A 25,166-nucleotide genomic window follows, 5' to 3' on the forward strand; every position below is an offset into this window, starting at 1 on the left:
CCACACACACACACACACACACACAAAATACTGCTTTGCATGATCACTCACTACATGTAAGATTTTTGGAACATAACCAATCCATCAGTACTGGCAATTTCAATTTTCAAAAATAAATCAGTGTTTACATCATTCTCACACAATATTTGAAGTATTAAAATGAAATATGAAATGTTTATTAAAATGAAAGATGTTTATTTAACTATTTAAATATATCGATATTATAATAATTTATATTTTATCATGCTTTTTCGTAGATTAAGATATAAGATCTGGGTTTGGGACAAAAGGAAAACAATTTAATCTACACATTAAAATACATTTGAAAATAAGCAAAAATAAGTAAAGGCATAGTAAGAATTTTCAATTTAAACAATTTTTAACAAAACGTTGAAATCAACCCTTGAGACATAAAAGCACAAGGTTTAAGGCTCACTGAAATATGTGAACAAATCGAATAAATCATCATTCAGGGTAATGCTTTTCACTTTACCTGTTCTTGGTGATGAGGACCTCAGGAGAGCTCTGATTGGAGGAGTTTTCAGACTGTACACACACACACACACACACACACACACACACACACGCACTTTCACCATCAGAGGGCAGCATAAGCATTGTGTTTGAAACTCTACACGTCAAAGGTGAGGTGACAGAGTCCAAGCTCAACAGCAGTCTACTCAGAGTTAGGTTAGATACAACAGTGCATGCTGATTCACATCACTATACTGAAACACATGAATTCAGAGCAACACAATTCAAAGGGCCTGTAAGTACTACAGCACATATGACAAAGGCCAGCTCATGCAAAATCAGTAAAACAGACATTGATTGGCTGAAAAATTAGCAGACCACCAATCAGTTAGCATGCTGATTTTGCATGTGTGACCAGTTTAATAATGTGCTAAAGGCCATAATTAATAGCATTTCAGATGCATTGCTATGGCCAGGTAAGGAAAGCAGCTACTCTATGGTTATAGAGGTGTCATTCTATGGTGGCATTTATACTTGGAGGGATCCACGATGAGCCTCCCATTCTTGAGAGTGACGCTGGGTAGAGAGAGACAGAGCACTGTCCTGTCCTCTGACAACAGAGCAGCAATTCTTCACCAAACACATAAACACACAAAAGGAGTGTAAAGTTCAGTGTAATATTACACGTTATGTTCTGCCTATAACTCTTTTATTTTATATTAAGTATTGTATTATTTATGCATGTACAGTGCATGATCAATAAATGTACAATTTTTGGGATATAACCATTCCGTCAGTACTAACATTGTCACTAATAAAAAATAACTATTTGAATATATTTATATTTTAATATATTTTGAAATGTAATTTATTTCTGTGATGGCAAAGCTGAATTTGAGCAGCCATCACTCCAGGCTTATGATTTGATTTGCTGCTCAAGAAACATTTCTTATTATCAGTGTTGAAAGCAGGTGAGCAGCTTAATATTTTTTTTTTTATCTCTGATAATAAAATAAACAAATGAAATGATAATAAAAATGATAATAAATAATAATAGATGATAATAAAAAATTAAACATTTCTGAGCCTAAACTTTTGAATTGTAGTGCATATATTAATTTCACAGAAAATCTTGCCCGCATCTGTGACATTGAAATTGTCATGCTTCACAATTGCAGCTTCTGAAGTTTCCTCCTCCTCTTACCTCTTCTCCTGGACCTCCTGGATGTTCTCGATGCCGATAGCACTGCTACGTCGAGAGCTAAAAGGTCCTGACTTTTTCCTAGTTGGGCTTTTTCCAGGAATGATCAAAGACTGCAGGGGAGAACAAGAAGGTCAGTGAGCCAAGGATTCCTAAAGAAACACCTTCACACTGTGATGGTCACCAAGTGGTCTCAAAGGAAACTTTAAGGATAATACATCCTCTATAGGTCAGGTCTATGCTATACCACTTTTCTTATATCTGTGGCGTGCTCCAGTCTTTTTGAGAACAAAAGACACTGTTTTGTAGCTTGACTGGCAGGGTGGATGTGAAGTGCGTGCTTGAGGGTTTCGGCCTGAACTGAGAGATGAAAGATGGGAGCAGGATCTCCTGAGCTTCACTGGGCGGCTGTGTTCTCGCTGGGGACACTTTGTTCTCTTCAAGCCTGAGCGCTGGGATTTTACAGCTAGTGCTTTATGACTTCAAATGAAAGGCCTTCAAAAAGGCTTTTATCTAAAATTGCTTCAAAGGCTTCGGAAATACTCTCTGTTGCCTTTTTCCTTTGTGTTTCTATGCTATTAGCTCACAAAGAGTGTACAATTATCAGACGAGGGGATACACGGAACAGTACATACTACACAACAAGAAGTGACGTTGGACATTAAAAACGTAGCAGAGCTATGCATTACATGCAAGAAGTGATGCTGGAAGGGGAGCTATGATGAAATCTGTGACTTTTCACCATAAACATTAAACACTGAAACAATGCTGCTGAAAGTTGATGAATCTACATAGATATACATGGGTCATTTAAAAGAACTGTGGTAGAGGATATAAAAGTGTGAAATATGACTCTAACTGAACAATGCTTACTGTCAAAGTGGCTTATATTCAATAGGAATATGGCCTGTTTAGTAAGACTGGATAGTATGGCATGAATAAAATGATGGATGCACAATATATATGTTTCATATCAGTTATTGGCCAGTATTAAAGATATTTTATTGTTATTGGCCGATATTGGATATTTAATTGTGCATGCCCATTTCCTTTTACAGTTGAACTTCGCTATCATTTAAAGTTCATCTTTGCAAAATACTAATAATTTATGAATTAATAAAAACGTAACACTTTAAATGTAATACTTGGCTAAATGAATCTCAAAATCTCAAAATGAATATCCATTTTTCATACAGCACATTATAATTTTGTGGTGCCTAAATTCACTTTAGCTTTTAAAATTATTGATTTTAGTTTTAGTTTTTTTTTTATTTATCATTAGTTGTATTTATTTAGGCAAAATAATTGATTGGTTATCGGCCACACTTTATTATTGCAAACATTTTTTATTTAAAAATACGATGTAAAAATTTAAATGAAATAAAACAGAAATTAGAATGTTAGATGTAGACTTGTTAATGTATTCAGGGTAAAATGCCATATTTAATTGAAAACAATTAAAAACATTGCTGTGAAGAATAGACCAATGTTAATTTTGTTTTTTATTTTTATATTTCATGTATGTTTTAGTAATTTTGTTGTTTTGTCTTTTTATTAGCTTTTGTTTTAAAAATGTGTAGATAGTTTTTATTCATTTTTAGTTTAGTTTTAGTTATTTTAGTATATCAGTTGTTAATTGAAATTTGAAACTAAATGAAATTTTTATTTATTTATTTATTTTAATTAATGAAAGCCATTTTATGCATTTAGTTGTAGTTAACTATAATAACCCTGGAATAAACATAGTTTGTTAAGTGGGTGTATTATTATACACTGGTGGCAATCATTCTGTTAACAAAACATTTAAAATATGTGTATTTCCAAACAATTTCCAGTGGACAAACCTCATTTCTAAAAATTTTAAGCAAAACTTAAAGAAAGTGAAACAAATCAAACTGGATGCACATCCATTTCTCAGCCTCGTTTTTATTTGTGTAAAATTAAATATGGCATCAGCCCTTATGAATTTCCATAATCTAATATTATATTATGATCAGTGCATTGAAAAAAGGATTTTAGCTGACTGTAACTGCAGCTGTATGTTGTAAAAGTCATGCGGTGAGAACAAATGATGCATATGAGAGAGGAGTGAGAGTTATACATGAACCTCTTCTATGGTTCCTATTCCTATGGCACTGCCACGCCGTCCATATTTACTGGGACTCTTGCCTGGGACAAGCAATGACTGCACAGATCCCACAGAGAAAGAGAGAGAGAACGAGATAAATCATGAGTCCATGCAGCAGGTTGTGTGTTATACAAACAAAATAGCCTACAAACATCTGCAGGAGAGACAGTCATCAAAGCATGAACAGCAAGAAAAAAGCTGTCATGAACACAACAGAGTAGCCACAAAAGGAAAAAAGGGCCGGAGGAACCTCAGCAGGTACGGGGACCTGTGAAGGACAAGAAAGCTGAAGTAGGAGCACATAGCACACAATTGGTGACATTGGGACAGTTGACATTTGAACACAGTTTAACAGTTAGTCAGGTTAGTCAGACAAGGAAGTTCATATATATCATGCCGTTAAATAAACATTTATGCATTATTTTGGTGTTATGTTAAAGGGGTCATATGATGCGATTTCAATTTTTCCTTTCTCTTTGAAGTGTTACAAGCTCTTGGTGCATAAAGAAGATCTGTAAAGTTGCAAAGACTAAAGTCTCAAATCCAAAGAGATATTCTTTATAAAATTTAAGAGTCAGCCACGCCTACCTAAAACGGCTCGTTCTAACACGCCCCCACATATCTACATCACTATGTGGGAAGATTTGCATAACGCCGCCCAAATGTTCACGCAAAGAAAGAAGGCGTAACTTTTATTCTCGCTGTAGTTACACCAAATACACAAAATAATGTTCTTTTTAGCAGCATCATATGACCCCTTTAAACTTGCAAAAATGCAAACTATGCATACTCAGTTATATCATAGATCAGTGGCTCTCAACTGGTGGGTCGTGATATAAAAATGGATTGGCCTGTTGAAGCCAATGCATTTTCATATCAGTGTCCCACATGGAAGTGGAAAAATGCTAAAATAAGATACAAAATTTATAAAAATGTAAATTGTGTCATATCAGGGTCCCACATAGAAGTGGAAAAATGCTAAAATAATAAAATAAAATAAAATAAAATTACAAAACTTTCAATTTTACTATCCAGTTTGTTATTTTGCATATTGTTGGACCTAAGCACTTTACAGTTTCAATCTGGCTTTATGGATGTTTTTATTTACAATAAAATTGTACAAAAAATTAAAACTAAAATAAAATACAACAAAAATGTAAATATTAAAATAAAAAACAGAATTTACAAAACTGTTCATTTTACAATCCAGTTTATGTTACTAATTTGGCATATTGTTGGACCTATGCAAGTTTCAATGTAAATTTGAATATGTTTTTATTTACTTGTTTATGATAAATAATTTTGGTAAGTGTTGCGTTGTCACTTGACATGCAATGAATGTACTGGGTCCTGCAGCAAAACCAGTTCATAACCACTGTCACAGAGGACCTTAGTGGGGCCCCCCATCACTGTCAATGGCCCTGGTTGTTCTGACTTAATCACCATAAGGGGATGAATCAATACACAGTTTCTAATTTTCGCCTGTAACCTTTGGGATTAAATTCCCAATACCAAAATATTAGTTGTACTAAAATTCTGGTCTTTATTCTCCATTGCATAACCTGTGTGAAGGCCATTTGACTGACATGGCATATGATAGCGCTATAAATAACAGAAACATTAACTGTGACAGAGGCATGGCTCAGTAACTCTGAAGTCTGTTCCAGTGCGAGTCCCTGTGGGGAAAGTGGGATTTCACTCGACTCATATGAGTTGTGCTCACGAGGGGAGCTGGCATGACATAGCATGGCTCTAGTCCCCAGGGCAAGAAGCAGCACCATAAGAGCTGCTGTGCTTGATGGAGCAAGAGCTAGCTGGCCGGACAACGCTGTCTCTGCACTTAAGCTGTGCAAGCATTATACTTACCAACAGGACACCTGCATATTAAAACATAAACGCAGCAGAATCCATTCAACATGCACACACATAAATATGTAATTCTCCCAGCAGGTTCTCATGCGGTGCTGATGTGTGTCTGATCCTGTGGGGGATGTGGTAAGGTCAAAACATTCACAACCATCTTTATACTAACACTGCTGCAGGTCGCCTTATCCTACTTCAAAATCAGATAATATTCATTCCTGAGAGACATTGCAAGGAAAATAACAAAAGAATGTCTCACATGATCCCTTGTAGATCTGACAGCATTTCATTCCCTCATGAGCAACATGCAACACATTCAGACTACTTTATGTCATGTACCCCTCAGAGGACCTCATCTTCACCATAACCAAGACACGCACCTCCTGTGATTATAACGGGGGTTAAAAGAATAACAGTCTTCTCTGGGGAAAGCGCAAATTCATATAACATGCTTTTGGGTCAATGACATATTTATACGGTAAAAGTGTCTGCAATAAAAAAAGAAAAGAAAACAGTTTTAAAAAATCAAGTTTAAAACATACGTCAAGTTCTGATGGATGGATTTGAAAAAGTTTAATATAATTTTCTAAATAAAATTGCCTGAAAAAATGTCATGTGACAAATGCCATGCAACCATCATTATTTTCAAAAAGAAAATAATTGTTTTAAATATATTTTTAAAGGTAGTACTATTTTTAAAAGAATATTACAAATTATATAATCAAATTTATATATATATATATATATAGATAGATAGATAGATCTCAGTACATCAAACTGTAAAAAGAAAACCTATATTAAAATATATTATATATGCATGCCAAAATACCTAATGTTTTTTCCCTTAATTTCTATTTTTTAATTCTAAAAAATATCAAAATATATTTAAATACAGAAATTATAAACAGGCTTATAATAGAAGAGATGCATTGAAGTCAATGAATCTATTAATTACATTTCTAATGTAGTTTAGAATAAATTAATAGATAGGAACTTCATGTCATTGACCCTTTTAACTCAGGAAATCCTGACTGTAGAGCAAGACCAGTGCATTTAAGTGACCCTTTCAAGAAACGTTCCTGAGGTAAACTGTAAAAGGTCCAGTGAATAAGATCAGTGGCTGCAGAGATGACAGACAAAAAGCATGATGGGAATGAGGAAAGAAATGTTAAGGGACTGGTGCATGAGGAAAAATATTAATTAAATCGAAGTTGGTTGATTAATCATGAATTATTTCATCTTCGTTGTGTTGTTTAGTTCTCAGTTTGGCAACTCAGAGGATCTGTGCGTGTGCTTAACTTTCAGTGTAGTCAGGAATTAGTGAAGTATGTGTAACCAGGACTGGCTTTTTACCTCATAGTGGAGGGAAGTGAGGGGACTAGCATAGTTTGGCCCATTGGAAAGCCAGTAGGCCGGGGGGGTTACTTACTATCCCAGGGGGTTTGGGGGTCTCTGGTGAGTGGTGGTTGTTGTTGTTGTGGGTGAAACTGCCGCTGTGACTATTGGAGACTGTGTGCTTCCTGATATTGTGGCCCATGGTGTCCAGAGACTGGCTCCTGCTGCGGATCACCCGCTATAGCACAGAGAGAGATGAGGAGGAGACACGGTGAGCAGTGGCAGGTCAGCGAGGGCCAGTGGAGTGGGTCTGAAGCCAATGAATCAAGTAGCTAAAACGACCTGAGCAACACCTGAGCGAAGAGTGCAGTTTTGTTCGTTAAAGAAAAAAGCAAGGGGGCGGAGGGAGGACAGATGATATGAAGCTAGCAGAGAGCTTGGCTACTCACGATTGAAGCTTGCAACCAATAGAGGGCAGAACCGCCTGAGAGTGTTAATGGATATTGATTAAACATCACCCACTAAAGTGCTGCCCGATTTCATGGGACAATCCCAGAATGCCACAACCACAGATGAGCTGTGTCTATGCTAATGAGTTCGGCTATTGACAGCTGCTGATAAAAACTGTGTGAATAAGTGGTTGCGGAAGCAAATATAATAGGTTAAAAGACAGATAATGAAAATGATTTATGAGAAGTCTGATTGATTTTTCATTTCTGGATGACCACAATCAATGCGTGAACACCACTGAACACCTTCAATTATAAACCCGACTGCCACGCACATACAAACGTTCTGTCAGTAATGAATTATTGCTATGGAAAATTCAGTCTACTTGAAAAATAACCTCGATATTCTCGTCAGGCATAATGCTGCACATTACAGAGAAATATTTGTGTCGTGTATGATTAATCATGTACTACTGATTAATTTGCAAAGTATTTCAGGAAGCAAAACACTGTAGAGCATAAAATAAATCTCATGAGTGGATCTATGCTCGACAATGTGCTAATAGGATATAATTAGTGTTAATTATGGTAATGAGTAATTTAATTTAGGTAGCATTGGTTACATCACTTGACAGCTGGAGTCATAAAGACACCGCTATCTAAATCCCAAGAGAGAAAAATATGCTACCGTTCATAAAGTATAACAGCAGCAAGATAAAAAAAAGACTAGTCTGAACCAGAGTTATTATCACTAACGAAAACCATAAAACTGTTAACTGACATAAAATATAAAAAACTTAAGCTTATTTTATTTCAGCTAGTTTCTAAGGCTGAATTTATGTTTGTTTTGTTTACGCTGAAGTACTAAAATAACTAAACCTAAATTAAATAAATACTAATGAATAACTAATACTAAATAGACATTAAAAATTGAAACGAATAAAAATGACAAACACAACAACAGAATTACTAAAACTTTAACTAAAATGAAAACGGAAAATATAAAATTAAAATCGAATTTAAAATATTATCAAAATTATTATATTATTATACAAATATGATAGTATATAAAGACAGTAAAATAACACTGCTCTGAATGAACGACTCATCTCATGTCAGGAAAAGATTTATGACCACAAACCAAATCCACCCCGTCCAGCATTCACACACAAGCCACAGCAATGCTTCACAAACATCCCCATCCCCCTCTATTCTGGATGTAAGTGCCTCACAGAGACCCCAGAGCCCTGTGTCCTTGTGGATTACCTTGAAAGACTCAAAGAAGCCCCCTCCCCCTCCTCCTCCATTCTCCAGTTTGTCCTCCTCTCCTCCCAGCCCCATCATAGCCTGACTGTTTATGTGCAGCTCCTCGTACAGCGTCTCCAGCAGAGCAGACCGGGTACGCTCCTGGTGATATAGCGTACTTGTATTTAGACATACATAGAATACATTTGAACATACTAAATTAATGCTAGATGAGGCTTGTGAATTTATTTCAGGACATTTACATTACATGTATGCATTTGTTAGTCACATATATCATAAAATACATTTTATTAATACATTGCATTTAAAACCATAACCTTGGTATTGCATATGAGCACTGATTTCTGACAACTTAATGACACTCACCTCTAATTTGGCAAATTTTTCAGCTTTGTAACAAGCGTATTCAGCATTGATCAACTTGGTAAGCAAGAATTCATGAAACTCTGGGCCCTGAGAGAGGCAGGAAGGTGCAGAAGGAGAACAAATGAGAGAGATACAGATGGATGGAGAGAAAATTTTTTTTTTTTTTTTTTTACCATTTAAAAAATGTTAGAAAAATAAATTAATACTTTTATTTAGCAGGGATCCATTAAATTGATCAAAAGTAATTGTAAAGGCATTAAAATATTTAAAAATTCTATTTCAAACAAATGACATTCTTTTGAACTCTAGTCATCAAAGAATTCTCAAAAAATAATACATTCTCCACATAAATATTAAGCAGCACAACTGTTATTAATATTGAAAATAATAATGATAAATGTTTCTTGATCACCAAATTGGATAACGTGACACTGAAATTCACAGCAATAAATTGTGAAATTGCAGGAATAAATTTCAAATGTAATACTGTTTCACAATATTACAGTTTCGACACTACTTTTTAATCAAATAATTGCAGCCTTGAGCATAGGAGAACTTTAACATCTTACTGACCCAAAACATTTGAAATGAAAACAATGGTATTAAGCAGATACTTTTTTCCCAGAAATGCCACTTAAAGAGCATTTACTGTATATATTTCATCAGTGCATTCCTTAGGACCTGAACCCATGACCCTGATGTTGCTAGTGGAATGCATAAATACTCCACTTCCATTTATTTAGATTCATCAACTCACTTTCTTAAAAATGGCTGGGTTGGGGAGGGGTGGTCCGAAGAAGGGGACGTCATCTCTCGCTGTTACTGAAACCTGGACAATGACAAATGCATGCATCACTTACTGACTCACAGAGAGGTGTTACAGAAGCGCTAGATTGCAGTAATACTGTGATGATGTACCTTGTACAGGACGTTGTCAGAACAGGCATTTTCAACTTGCACCACTACGTAGGCATGCAGGAAGTTGGAGGCAATCATGTCTGGCACAAATGGAGTGTTCTCATCTTGAAACATGATGGCCACAATGTCATTTCCTATATGCCTCTTCCTTTGTAGCTGTGATAACAAAACAAGAGAGTTCACTTTTATAATTCTTCATTTAAATGTAACAGTACTCCTTAAGTAACAGTAGCACTCTCATCAAACTCAAATACTATACAGCTGTTAAAGTGAGATTTCTTTGGCATAATTTAAAATGTATTAGCAGCTTTCAAGCCAAAGAAGAAAAAAAAAGTGGGTCCTGGATGCTGATTGGTCAAATCAGTGTTGCAGTCTACTAAAATAGAAACTATAGTAATGTATGATGCAAAACACTTGTTCACCATACACTCTAAAAAATGCTGGGTTAAATACAACCCGGTGCTGGGTAAAATAGGGACAAACCCAGCAATTGGGTTGTTTTGACCCAGCAGTTGGGTTACTACCCAGAAGGTTGGGTTAAACATTTAACCAAACCGCTGGGTCAAAACAGCCCAATTGCTGGGTTTGTCCCTATTTAACCCAGCACTGGGTTGTATTTAACCCAGCATTTTTTAGAGTGTAGTTTCATAAAAAGCCAAGTATTAATGTTTAATTAACCTACACACAGTTAAAATCGTTGGGGGCTATAAGAATATTTTTATGTTTTTGAAACAATTCTCTTATGACTAAAGTTGCATTTATTTGATCAAAAATATTTAATATTTTAATATATTATTAAAATAAATATTTTCTATTTTAATGTTTTTTTAATGTATTTAATTTATTCCTTTGGTGGAAAGGCTGAATTTTCAGCAGCCATTACTCCAGTCTTCAGTGTCACATGATTCTTTAAAAATCATTCTAATATTTTTTCAGGATCCTTTAATAAATAGACAGTTTAAAATAACAGTGTTGATTTGAAATATAAATCTTTTGCAACATTATAAATGTCTTTACTGTCAGTTTTGGTCAATTGAATGTGCATTTGATGACTAAACGTTTTCATTTCCAAACTTTTGAACAGTAGTGTATACTGCTAAAGAATAACAAGACATAATAAATTAGCTTTAAAGAATGCTGTTTTAATTAAAATTCACGTCTTTAATATTTTTATCATGCCATTATATAAAACCACTAAGGCACCTATGCAGAATATGTGCTTTATTCTGAATATCCATTGCATATTATGCCTTTTATACATGAATATATACAAATCATAGCGCAACATCTTGCACTTTATTGCTTAGGAATGAAATGAGCCTGTCCAAACATATTTGATGTAATATACAAACCAGTTGCGATGAGTGTCGTTAAACGCTCTTCTGGCAGACATCTGATGATAAATTCCATTACTTTTTGAGGTTTCATTTGTGTCAATGATGCCATGTGCTGAAGTTGTTTTTCATAACATGTCTCAACAGATGGCTGGCAAGGGCAAACACAGAGGTTGCAGCCGCTCATTTAAACATGGACATCAGTTCACCAACTCAATCTGCTGTCAACCTCCAATCACTGCAGAGTGTGTGTGTGCGCACATGACAGTGAGAGAGAGAGGAGCGCGCTTCATGTGTTCTAAGTCTAGAAGATTCCCTGAGGAGTGAGCTCTAAAAACACTCTTCCTCAGAGGACACAGCGCTGCCAGTGAAAGTGCAGAATAAAGGTCACTTTATGAGTCAACAATCATCTGCCAGCACATCAGCAGTGTGTGGCTGCAGAAAACAGCATCTGCCACAGTGCTAAGGAATGGATTTCTCCCCTCCTGTCAATCCAGATGGCTCATACCTATGTGGCTTGTTATATTATTTTGCATCTGAACAGTATCTACAATGACGGATAATCAGGGACAACTGATTATATTTTGTTCCACTAATGCTTACCACAGTTGTATTGATTAAAGGATCTAGAAGCAGGGAAAACACATGTGCTATGAGTGACCCTCTCACTGTCTGAACCCACAGCATTGTGAGTACCTGCTGTGTATCGCCCTCTGTGAAAGGCAGCTTAGTTGACACGTGGAACATGATCTCCTTGTTGTGGAAATTGTGGTACACAGATTCAGATCCTGTCTGTCCATGTGTCACGTCCAATCCTCCACGAAACCTAGTAGAAGAAAGCATATTCAAGGATTCTGCTGTCAAACATGAAGGATATCGTTAGCATTAACCTTCACAAAGACAATGAATCCTAGTTTTGTAGCAAAACTTTATCATATGGATATCTTTGTAAAGGTTACATAAAAAAAATTGCTAAATGGTTTGCAATGCTATTTCTGCACTAAACTTGTGTTCTATTATTCAGTAATCACTCACAATCTATGGAGGACTAGGAGAGCCACATAAAAATAAAAAGTAAGGAATAAATTATTGATTTAATTAAAAAAATGCGAAAAGGATAAGAAAATCTAACACGTCTATTTATTTGTCAATTTAAAATAATTTATTATTTATTGTTAGATTTCACTATATAAACATTCATTAAACATTAATTACACCATTTAAAAGTTATTTATTCACATCTTTATTTTTAATTATTTCATAAATAATTATTAATAAATGAATAACATAAATTAAATTAAATTCCTTTATTTTTTAAGTGGCTTACCTTGTTCTGTACTGTTTTATTTTATTATTTATTTATTTATTTTTATATGATTAGTATATACTATTAGTATTTTACTAATTATTAAATTTTTCAGTTTTCATTTTAATTGTATGTTAAATTTTTATAATTTTGTTAAATGCTTTTGTCATTTTTATACATTTTTGTTTTTTCATTAAATATTTCTATTTAGCATTAATTTACTTCTATTTTAGTTCTAGTAATTTTATACTTGACCTTAAACATTTTATTTGAGTTAGTTGCCACGGCAACATTTGAAGTTTATTTCAGTAATATTTATAATAGTGCTGTAAAACGATTAATCGCTATTAATCGCATCCAAAATAAAAGTTTTTGTTTGCATAATATATGTCAGATAAAAACACATAAAATGCTTAAAAGTTTCAAACAAACATTTGTATTGTGCCCTTGGCAGCAGACACAGTAACCCTTCAGGTACAATAGAAGGTCAACACAACACAGAAGCTTCATGCATTATCATTACTTCAATTACTGAACAAAATAACAAAGTAGTTCAGTCTTTCATACATCACAAGAACACATAATGACAATGCTTTATGTTACAGCACAAAGCCCGACATTCAACAAACCCCATATGAAACGAACCCACACACAAAAAACAAGAACATCTTGATGAGGACAAAAGCAAACTCTAAAATGAGCAAACCTAAATGGCTCATTATGAGTCAATTAGCTTGATGAAAATGCAAATTGTTCCTATGAATAAACATTGTCTCCCATTTAGAGTCAAGGAGAGCAAGCGGAAGTTTTAAGGGCTGATCCATAAGGTGCGTTTTAGACATGAGAACGTCCCATTAAGGGCCTCTGTGTTCTTGCTACCCACATTGGAAAGGTTGAGTGTGTAAACACACCGATCCGTGAGATGAGAGGCTGTTCAAGCGCAACTCGCAGCCTCCGCTGTCATGCTAATACGCTAAGGGCATTGCTGGCAAGCGTCCTCGAAGAACCTCTCAGGCACCTCTCACTCTCTGCGGCCTTAAAGGTAAAGGATCTGCCTTAATGCAATCAAAGCTCTCCTCTGGGAACAATTGCCTCATGATTTTAATAAAAGACAAATGAAGACAACGGCTTGATTGTTGTCTAAGCAGAGGAGCCATTGTAGGGTCGAGAGAAGGAAGGACTACTTTGTTCAAAAGAATGGTGTTGTTCTAAATAAAGATGAATTATGATGGTGAGTTACAGCATCGGCTAAATGAGAGGAAATCGTTTGTGAAGAAGCTAACAGAGATAAGGCTTCCCATGCGACTCACCTGTCCAAACTTCTGATAAATTACTCCAAACTTGAAGTTGTTGCTTATGACGTGTTCGTCAAAAGTGATGATGAGCCTGGAGGCCTGTGGCAGAGTAGATGTTTTCAATAGCATGATGAATGTCCTTTAGGTACTGCTTTGTCAACGTTGCAAACCCAAAGAGACGATGAGCAATACTTTTGCAGAAACTAGCATATTTCCCAGTGCCACACTTTAATTAACCAGGACAAATTAATAAAGGATTATGTGCCAGTGAGTTAAGCGTATCACTTTGGTGCAGGTGGGTCATACAAAAAAATTTATTGTAATTGTTGTGTACCTTTGGGTAAAGCACTGGGAAAAATCGGTCCACGTTCACCTCTTCACAGATGAGCTGATGATAACGAAAAGAGAAAACACATATTGATTCGTTCCTCATTCTCATCTGATCTTGCAAAAGTGATGCAACACTACGGTCATCTGTCCAAGCAGGACAGAACAGGCTCATGGGAGAGTGAGACAATCAGTCATGTCACTCGGAGATAAGTGTGATAAATTGGAGGGCCTGAAAACAATAGTGCTGACCCCTTAACCCCCTCCGCACTTGATTCACTCTCACCTTGGCCATCTGGACAATATTGGGGAATTCGGTCAGACAAGATATTGGAATCACGTCGTGATATGTTTTCATTTTTGTTCTGTAAAAAAAGGAAAGACATTTGTAGACATAAGATGATTTTATATATATATATCTTTTCAAATTAGTTGTTAATTAAGCATCATGTATCGTTTTGAAGACACACACACACCTATAATATATATATATATATTGTTCCTGTTAGGGATGCACCAATATGAACATTTTGGCCGATACCGATAACTATGCATCCCTAGTTCCTGTGGCTCAGTGGTAGAGCATTGCGTTAGCAGTGCAAAAGGTTGTGGGTTCGATTCCCAGGGAACACACATACTGGTAAAAAATGTATAGCCTGAATGCACTGTAAGTCACTTTGGATAAAAGCGTCTGCTAAATGCATAAATTATTATTATTATTATATATATATATATTGTCACACTATCACCCTGTTTGGACTTTGGTTGCTTGTTCATTGACCTAGCCTGTATCCCAATGTGCATACTATCCATCCTAAATTCTATGTTATATTAGTCATTTTCAATACTATTTAGGGCAGATAGGGTGCATAGTATGCACATTAGGATGCAGGATTAAAGGTGCAATAGGTGATTGTCTTCAGAAACATTTTTTGTTATGCTGGTTGAAAGTCTCTTCACATCCCGATAGCAATCATTATCTGTATTTATATATTCTTCGGAAGGTGTAGGACCATGAAATGTTCATCCAATCAAAACGCTCGGTCCGAGCATTTTAATTGGCTTTCCTACCTGCCTGTCAACGTATGTATTAGCCTCTGTGCACCCGGTTCGCGCAGACAGGATACGTCATCAGCGCGTTCACGCACGCTGTGCAGACAGAGCGAGAATGGCAGACAAACATCAACAACCCGATCTTCCTTCCTGGTATTGTAGTCCATTTAAAGTTTTCTCACCGGTGAATGACACATGATGTAGCCCAGCGGTTCCCAATTCCAGTCCTTGCTCTGCATATTTTGCATGTCTAACACACCCGATTCAGATAACCAGCTCATTAGAAGAGAGCTACGTGCATGAACTGTGTTCCGATTGATATGATCCCTACACAGTGTTCATTGCTCCCTATTCCCTGAGCAGGGGAAATCCGTTTAAGTTTACTTCACTTCGGAACATAGGCTGGAATTGGGAACCGCTGATGTAGCCTATTGTAGTATTGTTGTCTCTGGTATTCTGGTCTGTGAGCGTATATGCGTTCAGGGGGCGTGGCTTTGGACGGCGATTGCAGGGAGGGTGGGATGTTCGCGTTCAGTGCTATTAGGCTAAAGTTAGCATTTTCCAAGATCTCCTACTGCACCTTTAAGTTTCTGTTTCCCCTTGATTGCTTAGTTAGTTCACCTGTGTCTAGTTAATTTAGTCATTAGCTCCTCTTCCGTTTGTATAAATCCCCTTCCTTTAGTTCTCTGAGTTGTCGGTTATTGTTGAATGCTACCCTGTGTGTGGATGTAATAAATGGCTCTTTGGAATTATCTTCTTCGTGCACTCCTCGTCCTTAAGCCCGAGACACACTGCATGATTTTAGCAATCCTATAAGATCATTGCATGTCACACTGTGCGACATGGATCTAATAAACTTGGCTACGACATAGGTGTAGACACCTATTGACTCGTAGGCTACGACGCACGTTTCTATAGAAGAATAAAACATCATCAGCATGCGCTAGTGGGTAAACAAAAAGAGCTTAATAAATCACACTTTAGCAGTTGTAGTTTTTATGTGTGCTGAATAAAAGTGGAAGCGGCGAAAGAGGAAGGGATAAGAGCTTGAGGTAAGCAGTTTTATGTTTTAGCGCCATGTCGCGTTGATTTCATGTCGCATTTTTATTGGCTGGTCAGTAAACGTGGATCGTACCAGCAAACACACTGTGCGATGATCATGCTGTATCGTTGGCTATATTAGGAGCCATGATCAAAGAAAATGCCACGATTGTTTCACGATGCCAATCTGGGACAGCCGAAAATCGTGCAGTGTGTCTCTGGCTTTACCCCACACAGAAGCGTGACATATATATGTATGTAATATAAAAATAAATTTTGTCATTGGGGTAGGAATATGCATACACTTTTCCTACCCCAATGACAACATTTATTTTATATTACAAAAGTAGCAAAATTTAAATTAAAAACATGATACATTTAAATATTGTTATATATATATATATGTATGTATATATATATATGTGTAATATATAATGTGTAATATATAATATATATGTAAATATGAGCAAAGGTGGCTGTGAAAATAAATCTGCATAGTTTATCCTTTTGATCTTTCATTCAAAAGTTCACAAAATTCTAACCTTTCATTGAAGTAAAACAATGGAAAGTGGGGGAGAAATCTCATTATGAAATGTTTTCTCTAGTTCACGTTGGCCACGATTATTGGCACCCAAACATTGCAATGTCCTTTTCCCAAGATAACATCTCTGAGTTTTCTCCTATAATGCCTTTCTATTTTGTGAAGCTCAACAAACTTTTTCTACACAGCAGAACTATATTCTTTGGTTTTACTCTGGGAACTAAGGGAATGACTAAGGGAACTTGGCCTTTGTGTTCCTCATATTTATAATCCTGTGGAACAGGAAGTCATGGTTGGACAATTTCATGCTCTTAGTCACCCTGGTGTGCTAAATTTTTTTAAATATGAATGGGAATATACTTCAGAGATATGTTACTCAAAAGAATTTATAGGGGTGCCAATAATTGTGGCCAACATGCATTGGAGAAAAAAAAAATATAGTTTTAATATATTTAGTTTCACATATATTCTCTGAAAACAAGATTTATTATCGTTCTCAGTTTTGCTTCGCTTCAGTAATGCATTAAAAATACACACATATCCTCATCGCAGGCAGCTCAGAAACAACAACAAAAAAGTTTCTAGTGGAATTAAAGCACAACATGGCCCAGACCTACAACGGTAACACTTATTAACAGTCTTCAGTTCAGTGTCATTGTGGCATCATTAAATGTGTCACATGGATTTGATAACACGAACATCCTGCTGTCTTCCCTCCACCCACACACATTGCCCTATATTGTCCATCTGGTGCCTAATGCGGAAACGAGTGTGGCGTGTACATTTGGCCTGTTTAATCTGTGAGAAAAGTTTTTTTTTATTGTGGGTAACATTCGCAGTTGTCAAGGAACAGATATCAGTGTGCTCTGTTTAATGTCCACAATAAAAGCCAAATCTCAAAACAAAGTAGTGAAACTGTGCCAGACACTAAGCCCTTCATTAGCCACCCTCATCTAGAGACGTTTGGCAGGACACAAGGCCAGGAGACAAGTAAGTGATTCGAGAAAAGTAAATAAGACATGACAGCGGGGGAAGCAATCTAGAATGGATGGAGAATAAAAAGCAGTATTAGAAGAGAGAAGGTCACACCTGAGCATGAGACGGAGATGCTCTTGGTCCCCGATAACATCATATTTCATGGAGAACACCAGGTGGCCCAGGGCACTGTCCACTGTATAGTAATTAAAGTGTTCCTAATGAAGGAGCAGAAGGCGAAGCTGTGAGCGCTCATTCATTTTCACACTTCCAAACTCATTTCAGTTTTCAGTCCCAACACTCCCCCAAAGATCTAAGAGCGAACCAACCACTTCTTTATGCACATTAGTTTAATTTATAATGGATATTAGATGTGAATACAATAAGCCCATTTAAGCTAAAGCCTAATAAATCTTCATTATGTCTGCCTGCTGCAGTGTCACCACTGTCACATTGCCCTGTGTAATTAGGTTACATTTGTTAACAATTACATTATTGAAACTTATTCAAATGGATGGGCTGAAGATGATTTCAATCTGAATGTTCAGCTTTTCTATGCATTTTCAACTTGTGGGGGCTCATGTTTTATATTTAAGGTCTTCTGCAGACATATTGTTCACTGATAATTTTTACCTCCAGTGGACTGTTGTGGGCAAATCATTGAGTTGAATCTGAGAACCTAAACAGTCTGATTAGTGAATTAATCTTTCAGACCAGTTTGTGAACTGATTCACTGAAAAGTTCTGAATCAAAAGAATAGCTTGACCACGAATTTGAGATTTCTACTTTTCAAACTCACAATAATGTACCAAGGAGCGGCTGTGCAGTTAATAATGACTTGAATTTCGGACTGCTCATCTCACAAAGCTATTATATGACTTTAAAATACAATTAGGGCTTTTTAACTCTGGGTTATTGCCATTCTAAACCCTGCTGTTAAACGTGAAGCAAGTAGTCCTTTTACCCAGGGTTTAGAATGACCCAGGGTTTACTATTTCAAGTGTGAAAAGCCCTTAACAATGCATAACTTTAGTGAATGAAACATATAGTGCATAGAGCAATATAGTGCACGAGTCGAATGGACCACTTTTATAACAATTTTACTTTGATTTTATTTCTTCAAGAAAGTCACATTTTGTGTTTCACAGAAGAAAGTCAGTCATACAGGTTCGGAACGAAATGAGGGTGAGAAAATGATGACAATCATTTTTGGGTGAACTATTACTTTAAGCAAATCCTTACTTTGCCCAGAAAATGCTTCCTGTAGATCTTAGCGGTGGTGTTGCACTCCTGTTTGAAGCGCGAGTTGGGAGACAGGAGCTGGTCCAGGTCGATCCCATTGCTCAGCTCGTGATTGGTCCCTTCAATCCAATAACCCCCGAACTGGGGCAGCAGAATCAAGGGAAATGGAGTCTTTCTGCCGAGAACCTGACAGAGACAGCGAATAAAAACAATTACTGTGACGGTCAGTCGTGCAAGCGCACAATAAATTCCACTGAGATATCGACAGCCAAATGTTTTCTGTCAGCTCTTTTTTCTGAACTGGTTTACCTCATGGACGCTGGGGTAAGGGATGTAGTCTTCCTCAGTCTGTAAGGAGATGACATTCAAAACATTAATAATGCAGTAGATTTATTTGGTTGCAACAGACCCTTTTTAAACTCCAATGACCCAAGGAGCAAAAAACATTCTACTTGCTCATCTGCTGGTTTATTTAAGAGAACTAACTCACTATCTGTACTCAGTGTGATGTGATCAGTTTGATTCTATACAGGCAGTATGGCTGTAGGCCAGAGAATATTGCTCAGCACCAGCTAATCTTATTTGATTGCAGTTCCATTAGAGCAAGGGAAAGTGGGCTAGGGATGTCTTTGAAAACTAGATGCACCAGCTTGACTGATAACCAGCTCTTCTATTTGAAGCAATACAATACGTGTTTTGTATTTTTGTGAGAGTTCGTGTTTACAGGGACAAAAGGGAGCTGGTGAGGTGAACGTACTTTGAGAGGAGGAGGAAGAGTGCATCGTTGCTCGTCCATTCTGTTGCTCTGAAAGATAAAAAGAGCGAATCTGTCAGCCCTATAGCAGCCCTGTCAGCCCACGTGTGAAAGCAAAAATAACACAGGTTAGATCTACTGAGGAAGAGGAAGCTAATGATATTTTCATGCCTTTAAAAAAATACATGGAAGTTATAAACTATAGGAATTCTGGAAATTTCTCTAAAATGATATATCTTGAGAGAGACACATGATGGATAATATTAGAAATATAATTTACGCATCTTAATTCAGGGGCTACCATAAATGTTCAAAAACAATGCTGGACAGTGTTTAAATGAATACAATAATTATTCATTTTTTTAACGCAAGTATTCTTCATTTCTATAAAAATGAAGATTGTATTTCCCACAGTGAGCAAAACAACTCAATCTTAGCAAATATAAAAATATACTAATTAATGTCATTAATTTGTTTTTAAAGAGGGTGTATTCTAAAAAAAAAAAAGCAATGAATTTTGAGAAATTATTTCAGTATAATTTACAACAAAATATTATGTAATTCATAAAAAAGGTCAGTGCAAGGAAAACAGACAATAGCCAGGGGGAAAAGTTAAACAGCGTAATGGGACATTCATAAAATGATTATGAAAGACCATAACATCTTATTAAAGAAAGTTCACATGCATTTAAACAATATTAGAAAAGAGCACATTATTTTACAAAGACAAACTGAGAGACAGAAAAAGCCTTTAGATTAGTCTTAGACAATGAACTGCTTTTTATTCTCTTTAATCTGGTTTTAAGAATATGGCAGACAGTGGAACACAAGATCAAAGTGCAATTTTGAACATGCAGGGAGAAGACGTTCAAATATTTACAAGGTTATTTACAGTCATTATACAAAATATAACATCTTAAAGTTTCAAGTATCAAACCCTTTGTCCACTTACTTCATTAAAGTGCTGAACATCAAAAAAGAAACCATCTCAGTGGCTCAAAAGAGTGAAGCGCTATACAGTTCAGTACAGTTGAATATGAAAATATTGTATGAGCTAGTTTCATCAGATTCTACTGATAGCAGCTGTAGATTTGAAATGCTGCACTGAGATGCAGTGGGGATTGAATGTCTGATCTATCTGATCTATCTGATCTATCTGATGACACATTCCATCAAGGGATCTTTATGGCAGACCAACTGTGATATACATACCAACACGTTTGCTATTTAAAACATCCTGTACATCTAGCTAAGCTTCTCATTTACTGTACAATGTCCTCCAGCTGCAACCCAACAATAAATCAAATCCAATTTCAATGTCATGCTGTTCTCCGAAGCATTATGGTACATTTAGTGCACTTATTACAGTTTCTGCATAGACATCTGTCCATTCGAAGTTAGAGATAACCGCAGTAATATCAAATGACTAAGATCAATATGTCTCTGTGTACCCAACATCAGGAACGTCTTGTATTTCAGCACCAGAGACAACAGAGAATTTGTTCTCTTTATAGTTCAATCATGTACTCATTATAGATTTGGCAATTGCAGAACTATGATAATCAGGGCACGAGAATAAATATGTAAATTTTTCGCCATAACTGTAATAACATAATTATATATAACATATATATAATTTCTTGGAAACAAGATTTTACCCGTGCCAGAACAAAATATAGTTATATTTTTAATTTTAACACTTTATTTTTAATTTAACGCTTTTAACATTTCATTTAAAATGAATAAATACATCTAAATTACAAATTAGATCATAAGACTATAAATATTAGGTTTAATTTGCAATAACTGCTCAAAAAAATGCAACTATTATGTAACCAGATAGTCATAGTTTAAAAATTATATTAAAAATATTTTTCATATTCATATAAACAATGAATTCTATAAACTGTTTGCAACTACATTCTACATCACAAAATAACATGTTTTTACATGTACATTAAAGTAAGACACAGTATAGTGTGCAGCAGTGGTTGGGTAAGTGACTGACCTTGGGGTCATTCTTGTGGTTTCTAATGAATAAATGTCCTCATTATTTACAGTGTTGACCTTCAACTACAACAAAAAACATGCAAATGCAACTATGTAGCCAGTTAGGACAGCTGATTCAGGGTTAATGCTACTTCAAAGATGAAAGGCAGAGGGAAGGAAAAAGAGAAAAGTAAAAAAAAAAATTACCTGCATTTTCTCAATCATTTCAAATAAATCAGTAGTCTGGAAGAAAGGAGAGGAGATGAGATGGAATGAGATGAGATGAGTTTAGAGTTGACCCCTGATTACATTCCCATGATATGAGAGGGGTGTGGCCAACAACACAGTCGACACGCTGCAGTGCAGGATACATCTCACTGCAGCTGCCTACTGAAAATATCCCATTTATCACTCAGACTTCATCAGGAATCAGTCATTTAAAGCATTCAGACCACATTCACAGACTGCTTCTTTAATGCTGCTCAGGAGTGGCACAAATGCATTTACACAGCAATTGCACCTTAATACTAGGGCCTGAGATGGGTCAAAGCAAAATTTTGACTAGCTTTTATGCAGCATTGAGTCTTTACACAGAATTTTAAGCAGGCATAGAGCAGCCTTAACTCCGGTAACACTTTACAATAATGTTCCATTTGTTAACATTGTCAAATTTACAATGCAAAGGTGACATAGTGTGTCCACAGATTGCTTAATGTGGCTCAGAGGTAGCATAAATGTATTTACACAGCAATTACAACTGTATACTTTCATACTAGGTGCTGAGGTGAGACAAAGCAGGCATAATTTACCTTGGCTTTTATTCAGCATTGCATCTTCACACTGAAATTTAAGCAGGCACAGACCAGCCTTAACTTAGCTGTGTAAAGACACCTCAACTAGTTAACAACATCAACATGAACTAACAATGAAAACTATTTCTAAAGCATTTATTAATCTTAAGGTGTCAAGTTAAGGCTGCTCTGTGCCTGCTTAAAATTCAGTGTAAAGTCGCAATGTTGTATAAAAACCAGAATCAAAATCAAAAATCAAAACTCAAAATATACAGTTGTGATTGCTGTATAAATGCATTTATGCCTCTTCTAAGCAGGATTAAACAGTCTGTAAAGACACATAAATACCACTTCAGAAGTGCTTCTATGCCACCTTTGGAAAGTTTGGAGTGTAAATTTCAACATTTATAGTACTAATACATTATTAAAATTAAACATAGTATCTGTTAATATTAGCTATTTTATGGACCTGAACAAACATGAACTAACACTGATCAGTTGTATTTTTATTGAATGAATGAATGATGCATTTATATTGCCATCAAATATATTTATATTTATATCTCCTCATTTATATGCATTTATTCATAACTAACATTAACAAAGATTAATAAATATTGTAACATATTAGTTATTGTTGGATAATGCATTAACTAACATTAACTAAAGGACCTTACTGCTACCAGTTTTCCCACATAAAATTGACTTTAACATCAGCACAACTTTAGGGGCATAATAGTGTTTTTGGATCCAGCCATGAGTTAATAATGCCAAGCACACTCAATATTGGCTGGTGGCAAAGTTAGTTTTGGCCCAACATGCAGGATACGGTGGAACTGGCATTTCCTCTCTAGCCCGATGACAGCATGTCATTTTTAGATGCAGAAAAAGTACAGAGATAACTTAATCAACGGCACTCATATTTGGATAAAATGCTTGTAGCTGACTGTCTTTGTAGCCATGAAGTTGGTTACAATTGGCTAAAATTATAATTGGATATAATTGTTATAATTGGCTGCTGAAGTACTTTGCAATAATTTCCCATGTATTCATATGCCAATTAGCAATATGACACAGCCTTCACAACACGAGGCAATTTTTTTTTTAATCTGAGGATCAAGTGTAATATTTAATTTCTATATTCTAAATACATTTGTTTTGTTTCTTTTGTTGATTATTCACTTGATTTATTACCACACACATTACCATATATTATTATCTACTGACAGGTTATGTGATTCCAGTTTACTCTAGTGAACTTATTCTAGTCTGGAGAACCTCCAAGACACAGACAGTAGAGTTCTGTCCAGCCTTTGGGACTGATCCAAAATACAACGTGAACGAGAGTGGAAACAATTATCTTCGATGTGTGGAGAATGAAGACTGGATGAATTTCTCACAGTCTTGAACAAATACTTTGTGTTCTGTAGCACATTGTTTAAACACATTGTGCGAGTCCTCCACCATCGGCAAACATAACTTACACTGCTGCCTGGAAAACAAACGTCAGGGAAACTGAATCACTTCAGATAAAAAACACTGACACAAGGTCAGACGAGTCAGACTGATAGTCCTGTTACACAAACACATTATCAAAAGCCTCTTCAGCCAAATGACTTACCAAAACAACAGATCGTAAAGTAATTTAATAATACTACTAAACTCCAAACCATATGCACTTTATGGTTCAAAGTAACCAGTATCCTCCCTAAACAAACATGCACAGATGAACACCTATTGAATTACAAAAATACTGTAAATATAATGAAAAGATAAAATACAGAAATATGTTACAGTAACCTGTACTGCAAAAAAAGAGTTTAATCTTTGTTCGCCTCTCAAATAGCGAATGTATGGATGTAAGAACTATTTTGATCTTGAGATAAAACTAAAGGTAAATGAACACGACGGACTGTGATTAGCTTGAAAAAATGAATCTGCAGCAAAATTATAGTGCATGTCAGTCTATACTGAAAGCAGCTCTGTCAGTGATGGGAGAAAATCCATATTCTCTTTTCTTGCTTGCATTAAAAAAATCGCTGTACAAGGAAAAGGAAAGCCTTTGATATTTTGCTGTAAGAACATGACAATGTGTCAGGTAAGCATGAAATATATTCTTAGATGCCAGAACTTGCGCAAATCAAACATATCCTGCTCTCTTCAAACTAATGATAATCTTTTATTATAAGTAGATTTGCTTTTTATATATAGAAATTCATTGCTGTTGGTTTTAACAATGTTTTGCGGCACAGAACTATTAAAAAAATCTATTTTTACGTGTACTCAACTCAAATACTGCTACAAAATCAGATATTTACCTCCCAGAATTTATCCAATATTTCTGTTAAGACTGCAGATTTGACATACTTACTGTATCAGGTCTTTTCCAGTGAGCAACTGTCACTTGCTGCGGGTTGAGCTGCGCATACAGACTTTTAGCCATTTTTTAAAAAGTAAAACCAAAACTTCAAAAGTCAAAAAGCCAAATATTGTCTGAAGGCTGCAAATCTACAAAGTC

The 25,166-nt window shown here is 35.8% G+C and overlaps 1 protein-coding gene across 1 annotated transcript in view; it reads right to left on the minus strand.

The window, feature by feature from the left end:
* LOC107703042 (rap1 GTPase-activating protein 1-like) overlaps positions 1-25,166 on the minus strand; it is a 57,241-nt gene that overhangs the window by 5,441 nt on the left and 26,634 nt on the right. Inside the window, exons 3-20 of the mRNA XM_016505535.1 lie at positions 22,065-22,100; positions 19,872-19,919; positions 19,424-19,462; positions 19,115-19,300; positions 17,987-18,090; positions 14,549-14,627; positions 14,270-14,323; positions 13,881-14,034; positions 12,031-12,191; positions 10,001-10,156; positions 9,840-9,911; positions 9,083-9,169; positions 8,717-8,857; positions 7,096-7,239; positions 3,783-3,860; positions 1,679-1,788; positions 978-1,104; positions 494-546 (exon numbers count right to left, since the gene is read on the minus strand). Of these exons, the coding sequence (XP_016361021.1) occupies positions 494-546; positions 978-1,104; positions 1,679-1,788; positions 3,783-3,860; positions 7,096-7,239; positions 8,717-8,857; positions 9,083-9,169; positions 9,840-9,911; positions 10,001-10,156; positions 12,031-12,191; positions 13,881-14,034; positions 14,270-14,323; positions 14,549-14,627; positions 17,987-18,090; positions 19,115-19,300; positions 19,424-19,462; positions 19,872-19,919; positions 22,065-22,100 (1,829 nt within the window). The remainder of the gene's footprint in view (positions 1-493; positions 547-977; positions 1,105-1,678; positions 1,789-3,782; positions 3,861-7,095; positions 7,240-8,716; positions 8,858-9,082; positions 9,170-9,839; positions 9,912-10,000; positions 10,157-12,030; positions 12,192-13,880; positions 14,035-14,269; positions 14,324-14,548; positions 14,628-17,986; positions 18,091-19,114; positions 19,301-19,423; positions 19,463-19,871; positions 19,920-22,064; positions 22,101-25,166) is intronic.

Source organism: Sinocyclocheilus anshuiensis, unplaced genomic scaffold, assembly GCF_001515605.1.
Source record: "Sinocyclocheilus anshuiensis isolate Anshui unplaced genomic scaffold, SAMN03320099.WGS_v1.1 scaffold883, whole genome shotgun sequence".
In the NCBI taxonomy this organism is placed as follows: Eukaryota; Metazoa; Chordata; class Actinopteri; order Cypriniformes; family Cyprinidae; genus Sinocyclocheilus; species Sinocyclocheilus anshuiensis.